The 15,478-nt window shown below is 41.8% G+C and overlaps 1 protein-coding gene across 17 annotated transcripts in view; it reads left to right on the top strand.

The window, feature by feature from the left end:
- The window catches only part of ADARB1 (adenosine deaminase RNA specific B1), a 1,000,448-nt gene that overhangs the window by 825,610 nt on the left and 159,360 nt on the right, over window positions 1-15,478 (top strand). For 16 of the 17 annotated variants that reach the window (XM_085648625.1, XM_085648621.1, XM_085648623.1 and 13 more), the window contains one exon: window positions 1,425-2,350. In XM_085648625.1, the coding sequence (XP_085504751.1) occupies window positions 1,425-2,350 (926 nt within the window). Of the gene's footprint in view, window positions 1-1,378; window positions 2,351-15,478 lie in introns of all 17 variants that reach the window. The other variant, XM_085648632.1, reaches the window with a different exon arrangement.

The raw sequence follows: 15,478 nt of genomic DNA, 5'->3' as shown, positions 1-15,478 counted from the left end.
ATTGCCATGAAACATTCGTAATAACAATACACGAGACACTAATGGTAAAGTGGGATTTAAGTGTGGAAAAGTAGAACGGTTTTCCGTTTAAGGACTGCAGATGCATGATTTTTATTTTACCTTCTGATTCCTAACCAATAAATCATGCATGGGCCTGCATATGCATCTATTTAGAAAAAGCTTTGGAAAAGTCAAGGTCTGATATGTCTGCATGTGTTCTAGAGAGACTAACTCCACGCATGCTAGTTTGATTGTGATTACGAATGATAATTCTATTAGTGTTGTCTCCGCAACCGCCGTGGAAAGCAGCTTCCTTGATTGATACGTTGACTGCTGTAAAATAGTTGCACTGTCCCCTCACTGCTAATTTGTAACTGAAGTGCACTAGGGTGTTGAAGATTTAATGCTAAAACTTTTTTCCCTTCTTGATTTGGCCAAATTTGTTTGAGGGGTTGTTGAATCTGGCACTATTTAATTACAGTTGATTCGTCACTCTAAGACCCAATGCGCTGTGAATTGGGATTTCGTGATTGTGTATGGCTCTGACGTATTAGCAACAGTTATATGTGCTTGTTAAGTAGACCTGCATTTAGGTGATCATATTTGTCCTCGTAACCTTAAGTAGTAGCCGCTAGTCCATGACAGTGCCTTTAAAAATGATGTTGTTCCCACCCACAAAGTAAGTAAACATTCGGAAACCTACTACTTGGTCCCTTAAGAGGAGCCATGGAGAATGCCGTTTTGATCATCACCTTCTCAATAATATGAAAACTGCACAGTGTAAACAAGAAACCTCTATACGTTATGGAAATGCCATAAAAACAATCGTCGAAAAATTAGTAGTGCTCCGATTTATTTGATCTCCAAAATACACTGATAATTTTTAAGTGTTGTGGTAAAGTGGGTGGTTAAACCCTCTGTCCCTTTTAAAAGCTTATTGGCAATACAGTGGGCTTAAGGAATGTAATACATGTCTGCTAATTTATGCCTCATTATAGTGGTCCCCACACTTCAGAGAGTAGCTGTATTTTAAACACTTGGCTTTTTAATTATTGCCTCATCATTTAAGAGGATGATATATATGTGGCACCCTGAAAGCAGTGTAGCAGTTTATTTTATATAATTTCTGACAAATTTTGCAATTCTTTTGGGGGAGAGGAGTTGTGAATATCCCGTCCATTTTTTATGGTTATGCACCTTCTATCAGAAATTTTAATTTTACTAAAGAAAAACAAATTATCCAATTTTATGATCATTTTATGTATGGCCTCACAGATCCTGGTTTAAATGATAGCTTCCACTTCTCATGCAAAGAGCACACATCACTTAACCAGTTACAAAGATAGATAAAGGAATCTATAAATTTTGCATTTACAAGATCCTGCAACGAAGGCGTTGTAAGTTACTCTTTCTGGGCACCACAGGTTCAAGCAGCGCTGATGTTAAAGAAAACCGCAACATGGACAACGTCTCTCAGAAGGATGATGGTGTACAATCTACCGGGGATGGCCCTCAACTCTCTAATGGGGGTAACAGCAGGAAACGACCGCTTGAGGAGGGAAACAATGGCCACTCCAAGTTCCGGCCGAAGAAGAGAAAGAAAATGCCTGGGCCAATTTTACCCAAGAATGCCTTGATGCAATTGAATGAAATCAAGCCAGGTTTGCAATACAGATTACTTTCTCAAAGTGGACCCGTTCATGCCCCAGTGTTCATTATGATCGTTGAAGTCAATGGACAGGCTTTTGAGGGCTCTGGGTCTACCAAAAAGAAGGCTAAACTTCATGCTGCTGAAAAGGCCCTACGGTCTTTTGTTCAATTTCCCAATGCATCTGAAGCACATCTAGCAATGGGAAGAACTCTTTCTATAAACACAGACTTCACATCTGACCAGGCCGACTTCCCAGATACTCTGTTCAATGGATTTGAAACCCCAGTGCAGACTGACAATAACTTTTATGTGGGCTCCAATGGGAATGGCTCATTCAGCTCAACTGGGGACTACAGTTTACCATCATCCACCGGCTCCAGCACTCTGATCCAGTCTCCTCTTCCCACTCCATCACCGTATCCCGTAGCAAGTGGAAAAAATCCTGTCATGATCCTCAATGAATTGCGACCTGGTCTAAAGTACGAGTTCATCTCTGAAAGTGGGGAAAGCCACGCAAAAAACTTTATGATGTCTGTGACTGTAGATGGTCAAATGTTTGAAGGGTCAGGCAGAAACAAGAAACTTGCAAAGGCTCGAGCAGCACAGTTATCTCTTGCTTCCCTCTTTAACATGCAGTTGGACCAGACTCCTTCCCGCCAGCCCATTCCCAGTGAGGGACTACAGTTGCATTTGCCACAGGTGAGGAATACAAATTATGTATACTTTTTCTTTTTTTTAATTTTATTTATTTTGTTTATCTCTTACATTTTGTGCGTTGAGTTTATAAGTTGGTTTCACTTCAGCAGGTATGCCAAGTAACAAACTGTACAGACTTGTTTTCTGAGTTATCCTATCGAGTGAGTTAAAATCTGTTTTCTACCCATGATGGACAATGCCAGCAATATTATCACCTATCAAGTGTATTGAAATCTGTTTATTACCCATGATGGTTAGTGCCAACAATTTTATCACCTATCAGGTGTATTGAAATCTGTTTTGTACCCATGATGGGTAGTTCCAACAATATTATCACCTATCAAATGTATTGAAATCTGTTTTCTACCCATGATGGATAGTGCCAACAATATTATCACCTATCAAGTGTATTGAAATCTGTTTTCTACCCAAGATGGATAGTGCCAACAATATTATCACCTATCAAGTGTATTGAAATCTGTTTCCTACCCATGATCGACAATGCCAACATTATGATCACGTATCAAGGGTAATGATATCTGTTTTCTACCTATGATGACCGATACCAATATTATCACATGTAGGTGTAGCTGAGCTCTTTAGTGTCAGGATTTAATTTGTGCTTTAAGTGGGGCTCAATATTCTGCTGCCCACCATAAGGGGTATTCCACCTCGCTTGGTAAAACTGCCGTCATGGAAATTAAACACTGTCTTAAATCTTTGGCGGGTACTGCCCGAACTGTTCCATGAGGTAAAATACTTACTTTTTGAATAAGTTCATTCTTATGAGTTGTAACAGATAGTTCTGCATCGAAAAAATTGTATTTCTATTTACCTGCCTTCCTGCAAATGACCAAGGCAACTGTCAAATAGACCTGTGTGATAGTATTCAGAAAGCAGGGATAGAACTGGGGACAGAAAGAGTTCTGGGTAGAAAGGGAAATTTATTTGTTCTATTTATAGTGGGCGTACTTCTCTAGGCGCTTGAAAAAATAGTCTTGATCTGTACAGTTAACTTACTGTGTATGTTACTAAGGGGGTGTCAATGGCACAACTGGAATTAAGAGATAAACTAGGATTGGCAAACTCAATAAATCTCATTTTGGGACCTGCTATGCCAGAGATTTTTTTTCCGTTGCGGTTTAGATCTGAAAAAAAAGCAATGGTGTGGCTGCTGCTGTTGGTGGTCGCGCCATTATGTAGTCATGTGCACACATCGTACATGCACATGTCTACAAAAAGACGCAGGCGCCACTTTCTTTCAATTTTTGTATTGACTGATCTAAGATGAAGGCAGCCAACCAGCGGTAGCCAATGAGCAGACTATAAGCACCTGTAAGTTCTGGGTTAGCCCACTATAGGTGTTATGCCTTGATTGGAGTCTTTTACTCTTATATTTGTCACGGGTGTTCCAGCACAATCTAATTTTTCTTCTCTACTTTTATATAGCTAAGTGAGATTGTCATACTCCAAGGGATGCTTACCTATTGAGTCAAGCAGATTGTTTCTTTTCTTCTTTATAATGTTTGCAGCCTTGAAAAAGCCCTGTTGGCAAAACGCGCGTCTTTGATATTGGACACATACTTGGAAATAAACACTAAATACAACATTCCAATGAAGATCGGATAATGATTTACAATTGTATGTAAACTATACAACTCATGGATATGATCTAACCAAGTGGATAAATTGTGGTATTATTGTACCGTTGTGGTGTGCTGCGTTGCCTATTTAATAGGTGTTATGCCGTTTGGTACTCTCTACCTGAAAAGTAAGGTTTTTAAAGCCTTTCTGAATCATAAATGGGCACGTTTTTGTGTTATGTCCTTTGATAGTGAGTTCCATATACAAGGGTTCAAAGTGGAGAATCTGTGGTAACGCTCTTCCTCCCCCAAAACCAGCGTAATCCTCAGAAGTCTAAGTAGCACCTTACGTTCCAAGTGACCACCTGAGACATAACTGTATATAACTGGCAGCGTAGCCATGGAAACACTAAAACATCACGCCGGTCCATTTGAAAGTCATGAACTAGTCTACTGGTTGCCAATGGATTGACAGTGCTGCCATATTTTGGATAAATGTCAGCCAACTAATCTGTTTCTTTGATTACCTCCCTACCAAGGCACTTGCAGAGTGAAGCTTAGCATTGAAAAGAGACCCCACACTAGTTAGTTACTGTTTTAATTTAAGGTAGGGGAGCACTTGCTTAAGCTGACGCATGCACAGTAAAGCTTAACAGAACACTGCGTCAAGCTAAAGCTGGTGTCCGAGTTTTTTCAGCTTTGCAAAATGAGGTGGGATGACCAAACTGTTTACAAGACTTGAGGGCATTTGCCTAAATTCTGAAGTTTATGAATTGATCCCTGAAGGAAAACCCTTTTTGGTGATTAAGCTTCAGTCCACTGTCCGATTCAGTGGTCTAAAACATCCTATCCAAATCTCAAAATGACGCAGTCAGTATTAGCACCATTGATACCCAGGCAAACCTGCATGCCATCTGTATACAAATGAAGTTGTAGACCTCTAGCCCTGATGATAGCTGATAGCGATCTCATGTAAATGTTAAACAGCAGGGGTGGAGAGTCAGGATCCCTGGAAGACCCACACTGAAACCTTGCTTTAAATGATATAAAGGGGCCAATTGTGATTCTTGTTTGCAGCTGTGCAGAGCGGGTCTGAATTATCTTTTTGGCAGGCTCTGAACTAAGCCTAGAAAGCACCAAATTAAAGTCTGCAGTGTCAGTGGCAGCCAACGGCACTAAAATTACCTATTTTTGTCACGTAATGCTGTTCGTACATCATCAAGCAGTCCCATTACCAATAGCATTGTTTTGCTATTGTGATAAGTCCAGATGCCCAACCAGTGGGATTCCATTCGGCACTATGCATACAGGAAGACCAAAAAGTACTAAGTAACTTTTTCTCAAGAATTATAGACAGCCAGAGTAGACTAGCAATAGGTTAGTTTTGAAAGGTATTGGAATCGGAGAACCCTTATAAATTAAAGAGTTAACACAAATTATTTGAAATTGTTCAAGAGAGTTTGATTTAAAGTCGGAGACACATGAATTGCTTGATCACCATAGCTGTTTCATGGCACAGTACTGGCCCCCATTTTATGGTCGGCTACCCCAAGTAAGTTTTCTTAATCTGATGGAGACTTCTAGCTACAGATTCTGTACCTTATAATTATCCCCAGGCATCAGACTGAATCCAGAAATGTTTCAAGAGCAGAACTCCTGTGTGCTGGTAGGTGAAGTTGTTCTACTCCGCGTGGAGTCATCGACACCGGAAGTGACATTTGTGGTGCCTGTATAGGTGCCAGTTAGGCGCACTACCATCCGTTCTTTTCTTTCTGCGCCAATTTGCGCAGATCCAGGAATAGCTACCCCATAGTCATTTTTTGACTAAGCTTTTTTCAATATTTTGTCAAGGTCTTTTTTGAGGTCCGTATGTGGGCTACAACAGAGGGACCCTGAACTTATGGAATATGTGTAGGATGAGTCAGGGAAATGTAATCAAATAACAACAAAAAATATCCTACACCTATATGCTTCAATTTAAAGGCTGTACGTCCATATGAATAAAGTAATACCCACAGACTAGGTGTACAAAAATATATATGACAAAGTCATTTAATAAATTTTTTTCATTTTTTCTTTTTTAAAGACTGTTATTTATCCATTTAACATAAAAAATTTAATTACAACATTTAGACAAAATCATTGTGTCAACAACAAAACACCATGTCAACAGGAATATAAATACAAAACAAAAATGATAAACATCAGAAGATCATACAAAACTAACAAAGGTACAGACAAAGTACATGAAAAGCAATGCAATGTTTATAAAAACAGTTCATCATGAAAGGTGCAACCAAATATAACCGCCAAGACAGGTGCCAGTTAGGCGCACTACCATCAGTTCTTTTCTTTCTGCGCCAATTTGCGCAGATCCAGGAATAGCTACCCCATAGTCATTTTTTGACTAAGCTTTTTTCAATATTTTGTCAAGGTCTTTTTTGAGGTCAGACCTCCCGCTTTGGCAGGAATGTCATTAAAGAAGGCCGGCTTAAAGCCCTGTGGTTCCTGTCACCAACAGATGTCGTTGACGGACCTGCACCTTGTTTTCCTCTGTGCCTTGATTGAGAGACCATGATCAGAAGACCTGTACTGACTGCAGTGCCTTGCATCTGAAGGCCTTGAGGGATTACTCCCTCAAGCTCCTGGTGTCAACGCTCGAGGTCCCGGTCGAGAGAAAGGTCCCGGAAGCGGTCGTCACACTCTGTCATTGAGCCGGTCAGGTAAGTCTCCGTCCCACAAAAAGAAGTCTAAGCCTATTTTGCCTTTTTCCTTGTATGTCAGCCGGCGAGGAAGCATCCCTTGAGGCCTGGCACTCCCAGTTGAACTAGCGCTGGGGACAACTCTGCGCCTCCCCGCTTTTTCGGGAGCCGGAGCAACCCCACTCAAATTCAAGAGTTTTATGAGGGCATGTGCCTTTTATTTGAGTGTCCCTATACCTCTGGGGCACCTTTCAGGCCCTGTGGGTTTGGGAGGTGCCCCTACTGGATCCACACCGGAGGCTCTGGCGCTAGTCGGGCCTATGGATCCGGATCAGCTGTAGTCATGCCATTTCGACCTTACCTGGTGCTGGTAGCTATCTCCACGGCCTGTGGGATACGGTTGCGGAGGTGTTGCCAACGGTCCTAGAGGAGGCCTGGGCTTTTCTCTCCCAGGCTTTTGCCGACAGGAGGGATGACAGGAGGGGTTAACCATTTGAAGTGGACTACAAACCACCGACTCTTTAGCCAGAGCGGTTTTGTTGACTGTGGCCCTACGACTCCACACCTGTGATGTCATTATTAACTGTGTAGAGACGTTACTTGCGATTTGTTTCTTAAAATTCATACTACTTGTCAAAACAAACCGTAAGCGTTGCCTGAGCCTCGCTTAAATGTTCTTCCTATTTAATGTTTGTATGTTTGTGTAGTAGGATGCAGGCTTGTGTCCCACTTTTCAGTATTTGTGTTTGTTTATACCCAAAAAACTTGCCGATAAATTAAATATTGAACCTCTTTCCGGCTGGATAAGTTAACCAATACAGCACTGATTGGGTCTGTATTCATTTGTTACTTCCTATCCCTACCTCCTTAGGGACCATTGTAGTACAAAAAAATTGATTCCCGAGGTCCCTGGCTGACTTTACTTGGGTCTCCTTGTTGTTTGAAAAGTTGCCGGTTTTTAGGCCAGCAATCACTTGTAGGTTCTTGCGGTATTAATGAGCAATTCACGATCTCTAATGCAGAACTAATGCAATGGTATGCAGTTCGTAATGCAGTTCGTAATATAGGAATAAGACAGTCCTGAATGCAAGAATCAGGCAGTTCATAATGCAATAATAATGCGGATCATAATGCAAGAAGCAGGCTGTTAGTAATGCAAGAATAATGCAGTTTGTAATGCAAGAATCAGGCAGTTCGTAATGCAAGAATAATGCAGTTCGTAACGCAAGAATCAGGCAGTTTGTAATGCAAGAATAATGTGGTTCGTAATGCAAGAATCGGGCAGTTCGTAATGCAAGAATAATGCGGTAAGCCAATCTGCGCGGTCAACTCGGGCACCACTAGTCCCCAACAGCAGAGACAACGGTCGTAATCTTAAAGGGGCGGCCTCGGTACTGCTGGGCAGGTACGGGCCGCTCAGGTACTCAGTGTGTCTAGCACGGTGCAGCGGGAGAGAGATCGGAGCACTCCTGTACTCCTCCTGCACGCCTCCCCAGACCACACACGCTTGTGGCTCCCGACCGCAGTCCAAGCCTTACCTGGGGGGGGAGGGGTGCGCTGCCTCGCTCTCTCTCTCTGCTCATCAGACGTCCTGCTGGGTGATCCCGATCACGTTGCAGCTCTGTTGCTAGACAACGCTGTTGCCGGTCGGGTTACAGCGCTGCCTTTTCCTTAGTTGATTATCTTGGGCAGATTCCTTTCGACGAACAACAATCACAATCCCTTTCACCTTGTAGCTTCCTTAGCTTCAAGAAATCCTTTAGCATGTTGCGGCTCGGGCCGACGGCAGAGATCTTTACTCACAGCCTCAGTTCCGATGACGGCTTGGGCCACAAACAGCAATGTAGTAGCGTGGATGATGTTTCACGCTGCGGGGGCAATGCGGTCATGGGGCACCTCGTAAACAGCACCACGGACCACACGGCAGTCTCAGGCGTGCAAAAAGCACACGTTTGTCGCTGAGATACACTTGGAAACTTTTATGTTCCTTTGTTTCAACAACATGGGACCAGCTTTCCTCGGGCCCTTAGAGACAAGTTACTTCAGGTCACAGCACACAGCAAAGTCCTCTCAAGCAGTGGGACACAGCACGCAGCAAAGTCCCTTGTCCTCTCCTCAGTCAAATCAGCAAACTGCAGGCCAGCTCCTGAACACACAGCAAGGGCAGTCCTTCTCTTCAGCTGTTCTTCTTTGGCAGGGGTTCCTCTTGATCACAAAGTAGTTACAATCCTTTTTCAGTATGGATTTCAGTCTTGAGTTCAGGGGTTTCAGCTCTAACATTTATACCCCTAAATACCTTTGAAGTCTTTGTGTTCAGGGGGCTCTGACCCCCGGTCCAAACCAGACCTGGGTGCCTTCCTGCCAGTGCACACCCTCTTCCTTTGATAGTCAGGGTCTGGGGCCCAGACGCTCAGCAGGAGGTGGAGCCATCCTCTGGGGGCAGCAACACAGCCCTCTTCACATCCAGGGGGCTACTTCTCCCCCCCACAACAAACGCAGGCCAGCCTGTTGCTGTCTCACCTACTCCTCCCTGGGGTCAGGACACTTCCCAGACCCTGTTGCATCCAAACCCAGACAGGCAGAGGCACACAAGATGGTTTAAGACAAGAAACCAGCCACTTATAAAAGTGTGGTTTCTAAACACATAATTCAAAAACCATCTTCACAAAAAGATGTGTTATTACATTCTGAGTTCAGGCACACTAAACTCCATCTCTCCATCTTATGCCTATGGGAAGATATGATGGAAACACGGGACACAGCATTCCCCATTCTATCCTATGGGCAAGATGGCCTTGCAACAGTGAATATCGAATTTGGCAGTATTTCACTGTCAGGACATGGTACACACCTCAGTACATGTCCTACCTTTCACATACACTGCACCCTGCCCAGGGGGGGTACCTTGGGCCTACTATAGGGGTGTCTGTTGTGCATAAAAAGGGAAGGTACGGCCTGGCAAGTGGGTGCACTTGCCAGGACAACAAGGCAGTGGCTGGCCTGAGATCTCTTCTTAGGGCTACTTGTGTTGGTGGCACAATTATTGCAGCAGTCCCACTAGTAGCATTTGCATTACTAGCCCTGGCACACATAGTGCACTTTACTAGGGACTTTACTAATAAGGCAAACATAGCAATTATGAACAACCAATTACCATAACACTTTATACAGGGAGCACTTGCACTTTGACACTGATCAGCAGTGGCAAAGTGCCCAAAGCATCTAAGTTGGCAACATAATGTCAGAAAAAGGTCTAGGAGGAAGGCAAAAAGTTTAAGGAACTTTATCCAAAAAGGGCCAAGTCCAACACCAGTTATCATCACTCTGCCTACTGTTTACGCTCTGCCTTATTCCGCCATCCCTCCAAAAAAGAGAAGGGACTTAACCGTCTCGACTTAAAGAGCATTGTTGTTCTACCTTGATCGCACACGAGAGTTCGGGGTGGACGACAAACTCTTCATGGGGTATGTCGGAGCGAAGAAAGGACAGGCTGTAAAGAATAGGACCATCTCACGATGGATCATACGCTATATCACAATCTGCTGCGCATTGGCTAAGAAGCAACCCCCTGATTGTTTGCGTGCTCATTCCACTAAAGCTGCATTCACTGCGTTAGCTGGCAAAGTTCGGGTCCTTGACATCTGCCCGGCGGCAGCGTGTGCTTCCCTGCACACGTTTGCCAAACACTCCTGCCTGGACAGTCGAGTATGTGGGGATGGGTACATTGCCCATACAGTCATGCAGGACTTCCTTGTGCGAAGGTGGTCTGCAAATCCACCTCTGGGGAGGTTTTGCTTGGGTATCTATTCTAAGATCAGGAATCTGAGGCTAGACATCTCCATCATATGAACAAGTTATTTACCTTGAGTAGTGCCTTATCTGGCAGAGACTCTATCTAGCCGCAGATTCCTTACTGACACACCCATTCTCTCTGCTCTGTGAGTGGATTTCTCAGGACAGGGTTTTCCCCTTTCAGGGCCCCGGTATTCCACACCAGTTGTTAGTGTACTTCGTGGCTCTGCGCTTCTGGCGTGGAAAGTCACGAAAAGTAACAGAGGTATGGGCACTGCGAATTACACCAACTACACCACCTACCGGCGCACAGCGGTATCGCTCATGAAAGTTTCCGTATCTGGTCTAACATCTGGGGATAATTCTAAGGTTAGATGAAGTCTCTACCAAAGAAGGCGTTACCAATGGTGAGTAACTTATTCTTCAAAGCAGGCAGGCTTCAATTTTACAACAGCTATTTCCTTTGCCTCCCGAAAATAAAAATGAGGTAGAGGCACAGCCCTGATTTATCAGTGCTAGCCCAAACTAGTCCCAGGTGGCTGCTCTGCGAATGGTTGAACTTTTTTTGCTGGTCAATCATTCTTTGAAATTCGACAGTATATTAAAAAAACTCTATGGAACAGCTCTGGTCTCTGAAGAAGCAGACACGTATGTCATAAGGTATCTCTGGACTGGTAATGTTCTGCAGCATCTGCTAAAGCGTTTTAAGTTTATTACTAGATGCTTCAACTTTGATAGTTCAGAATCGTTTCTTCCCCTCAAATATGGGCTTACAAGTTGAAACATTTGGTGTCAGTCAGCGGCCTGTTTCGATGTTGACTTGATAAGGCTACCCATGTTTCCATTAACAGTTTAGCACAAAATCTCAATTCTGTAGTGGGATCTGGGCTCCCCATATATTCACTCTAATCTTAACAAGGTTAGAACTGGAGAGCATTGATGCATTTCTAGTCCCTTGATTGCATTAAAAAAGTTAATTAATTTTGATTTACAGCAAGGAGTTTACTCATGCTTTGTTAACAAATTTAAAACTAATTTAACAAAACCGATGTCAAGTTGAGTAGGCTATTCAGTTGCTGCCTGTATTATGGATGATGTTGGGCCTGTAATTTGGTCGTGGGCTTTGCCCTTGAAGTAATTTACTTCCAAACTCACAATGTTTACCATCCAAAATGAGCATATTATTTATAGTAGCTTTTTGAAGAAAACATTTTCATTTATCATTCCATATCTTGAACACTATGAGACCTAAACATATAGTGACAATGTTTTCTTTAATTAGGTCTAGGTACCATTTTACTATAACCTATTGACATACCTAAAATCTATTTCTAAGTGAAGTGAACATTTTCAGATTCATTCCTCTTTTCCTGTTGAAAACGAGACCTCATTTTGATTGTATTCAAAATTGGGGGACTTTGCTTAATTTTCAAACGTGGTTAAATACGTCTTGTGTTGTTAAACAACAAACAAGCTGCAATTATATATATTTTTTTTTTTACTAAGTTACTCCTCAAGTGAATTTTTTTTTGTTTGTCCTCATTTGCCATCAGATAAATTTAGAGTTTGTTCGATTCTCTCCTGTGAACCCCCTTTCAACTGGTGCCAACTGGAGAGCTCTGTATCTAGATGGATATGCTTTACACAGAGCTTCTCTACAGATTGGTTCTGTATCTCTCGGGGCACCTCACAGAATCCAGAGAGAATTAGTACATTAGTGTAAAGGCTTAATCATTGGACTGGTATCATTGGGCTGGTATAAGATACTATTACTTTAATGATCCAAGCTATCCAACCATTCTTCACATGGACCCCAAAAATCGTTCCTGTTATTTTTACCTTTACCTTTATCTGATCTGGCTCTCTCCAACTGTATTATGTATTTAATAGAAATCACCCAATCTAAAAGAGTTGGAGAAATATCTTTGACCCATTTTTTGCAGATTTCTCTTCGTGCTATTAAGATCAAGTATAAACATAATCTCTTCTCCCCTCTTGACATAGACTCGTAATGTGGAAATAATCCAAAGAAAACCACATTTATGCTTACCTGCGTAGTTATACCAAAAATAATTTCCATACCTCTCTGTACCTCCACCCAAGAATGACTTAGCTTTGGGCAAGTTAAAAACATATGAATGTCATCTGCATTGATCTGGAGACACTTTGGACACTTTGGCACTGGACCCTTCGTAAATTTTGAGAGCTTTAAAGAAGTCCAATACACCCTGTGAATACAAAAGATATGGTTTCTTTTTAAATTTGCAGGTTGCACTGTCGTGTGTAGAATGTCGTGAGATACTTGCCATAATTCTTCAAGGTTGCAGCCAGGCAAGTTCTCTCCCCACAGCTCTGTTGGTAATTTAAATTCGCCCTCTTCCAGGCTAAGAAGTAACCAATATAGAGTCGCCACCTCTTTTTTTCTTTGCAATTTTCTTTGTTAATGTTGTTTCCAATTCATTGAGTAAGCCTACATCTATCCCAACAGTCTGCTGCCAACTTCTTATTTGCCAGTATTTAAATTTGGATAATCCTTTATCCGCTACTAAGTTCATCTCCTCCCAGGATAGCAAAGTTCCATTCGGGGCTAACTGACCCCAGTGGTGAATTCCTGCTTTAAATAAAGGAGTTGATAAAACGTCTCTAGTCCATCTTGGCGATTCTGGTGCGTTCCATATGGGGGCGAGGGCACTAAAATAGCAGATTTTTAAGATTTTCTTGATCTTAGCCCAGGTACTTGCTAAGCTAAGTAGGATTTTTAGGTGTACTTTTTAAAAAAAATCTTGGATCTTCAAATTTGTATAGGAAGCCCTGGCTTCCGCTCTCCACATCCGGGAGCATCTCCTTGAACATTACGCCAATGTCAGAGCCATCTGGTGTGTCCATCGGCATTTTTCCTGCCCTCAGAGAGAATACCCTTGCATATAAAACTAAATCCGGGAGAGATAGCCCTCCTTTATTCTTTTTCCTTCGTAGCTTCTTCCACGATATTAGAGTTCCTTTCGAGGCCCAAATAAAAGTATTTTGTTTTGCCTGTAAGGTTTTCAAGGTTTTCTCATTAAATGCTAACGGAATATTTTGTAGTAGAAAAATTATTTTTGGCAGCAGCATCATCTTTATTTGGTTTGTTCTACCAATCAGAGTCAAAGGAAGGTAAGCCCATTCTGTTATGGAGTTTTGTATTTCTTTCCCAACTTTATGAAGATTTATTTCTGTAATTTTATCAATGTCTTGAGTGATCAATATTCCTAAATATCTTATTGTTTTTTTTGTTGGATAGATACAATCTCTCAAATTCCAGGCCGTGCATTCAGTTTTAGCTTCGATTATTTCATATCCAGAGACTTGTCCAAATTTCTGTGCTACTTGATATATTAACGGGAGTGTAGTATTTAGGTTTGTCATGTAGATCATGAGATCGGCATATAATGCCACCTTTTTCTCCCATTCTCTGAATTTAAAAGCGGGTATTTTAGAATGTATTCTATACTTTTCAGCCAGCGGTTCTATGTACAGATTAAAATGCATTGGAGATAACAGGCAACCCTGGCAGGTGCCTCTCTGGATTTTAACTGAGTCATAAAGATGACCATTTATTAGACTTCTAGCTGTAAGCGATTTATATATCAATGAGATTGACCTGCAAAGTTCTTACCTAAATTGCTTTCTTTTAGTATGTATTTCAAATAGGTCCAATTCACTCTGTCAAACGCCTTTGTAGCATCTATTGTTATTACTGCCAAGGGTATTTTGTGTAGGGTCGCTACGTCTATTGCTCCAACCATGTTATAGGTAAGGTCTCTTATCCCCCTGCCTCTAACGAATCCCTTTTGATCTCGATGTAGCTAATTCTCTGCTTTTTAAAAGATCTTATAATCTATATTGAGCAGAGAGATGGGTCGATATGAATCACATGAATGTGGTGGTTTGGAGGGTTTGAGAATTAGTGCTACTGTTGCTTCATTCCACGATGGTGGTATGTTTCCCCCTTCTTAAATTCATGACCGGAATAAGGGCTTCTTTTACCGCTTTATATAGTTCCACAGGTAACCCATCTGGGCCTGCGGCTTTACCAGATTTACCCGATGTTATGGCTTTTCTGATCTCAACCCTAGTAATCGGCATATCCATATTCCTAGATTTATCATCAGTGATTCTATTTAGAGTTGTCTGGCCTATCCAATTCGTTATTTCTAGTTCTTGAACAGCTAGGTTTTCATGATATACCTTCTCAAAATGTAACTGGAAGGCCTTTTCAATATCATTTGGGGACTTAAATATTACTCCCTGTGCATCTGCGTTAATCTCATTGATGTTGCTTCTAGCTAGATCTTTATTTGTCTTCCATGCCAAAAGCTTCTCGCAGCTCTCCCCATACTCAAAATGAGCTATTTTACTAGCTTGCCATTTCTTTTTTAGCCTTAGCTCTAAGACCACCGCCAAGTCTGATTTGAGAGAATCTAGTTTGAGAAATGTTCGCATTCAGTGAATTACTTTGCTGTGTATTAAGATCGTACTCTATTTTCTGTATTTCTCTTTCTATATCCTCTATTTCCGCTTTGTTTTTTGTGCCTAGCAAATTGTATAGAGGCTCTTAAACCCCTTATAAAAGCTTTATAAGCATCCCATACCACTTGTATCGGGGCAGTTCCTAAGTTCGTCTGGAAAAAGCTCTCCGTTTCCAAGATTAACTTCTCAATTATACTTTCCTCCAGAAGAATGGCACGCTCTAATATCCACCTCCTGGAGGTCGGTCTATTAAAGATACTACTGAATGGTCATACAGGTGCTTCCCCACATGTTTGACATCCTGGACCAATTGTTTTAAAGATGTATTCAGAAGAAAATAGTCTAGTCTAGACATATGTCCATATTTTTTGTTGTGAAAGGTATAACCTCTCTTATTGCCCATTCTTGACCTCCAAACATCGTACCATGCTAGCTGTTCCATCTCATTCTGGATCTACTTGTTCTTGACTTATCTAATACCTTATCTAAAGCTACATTGAAATCTCCCGCTAATACTAAAGGGTCTGTATAGTTTAACAATTCCG

This window comes from Triturus cristatus, chromosome 3_2, assembly GCF_964204655.1.
Source record: "Triturus cristatus chromosome 3_2, aTriCri1.1, whole genome shotgun sequence".
NCBI lineage: Eukaryota > Metazoa > Chordata > Amphibia > Caudata > Salamandridae > Triturus > Triturus cristatus.
This window is presented reverse-complemented; position numbering and strand designations above follow the sequence as displayed.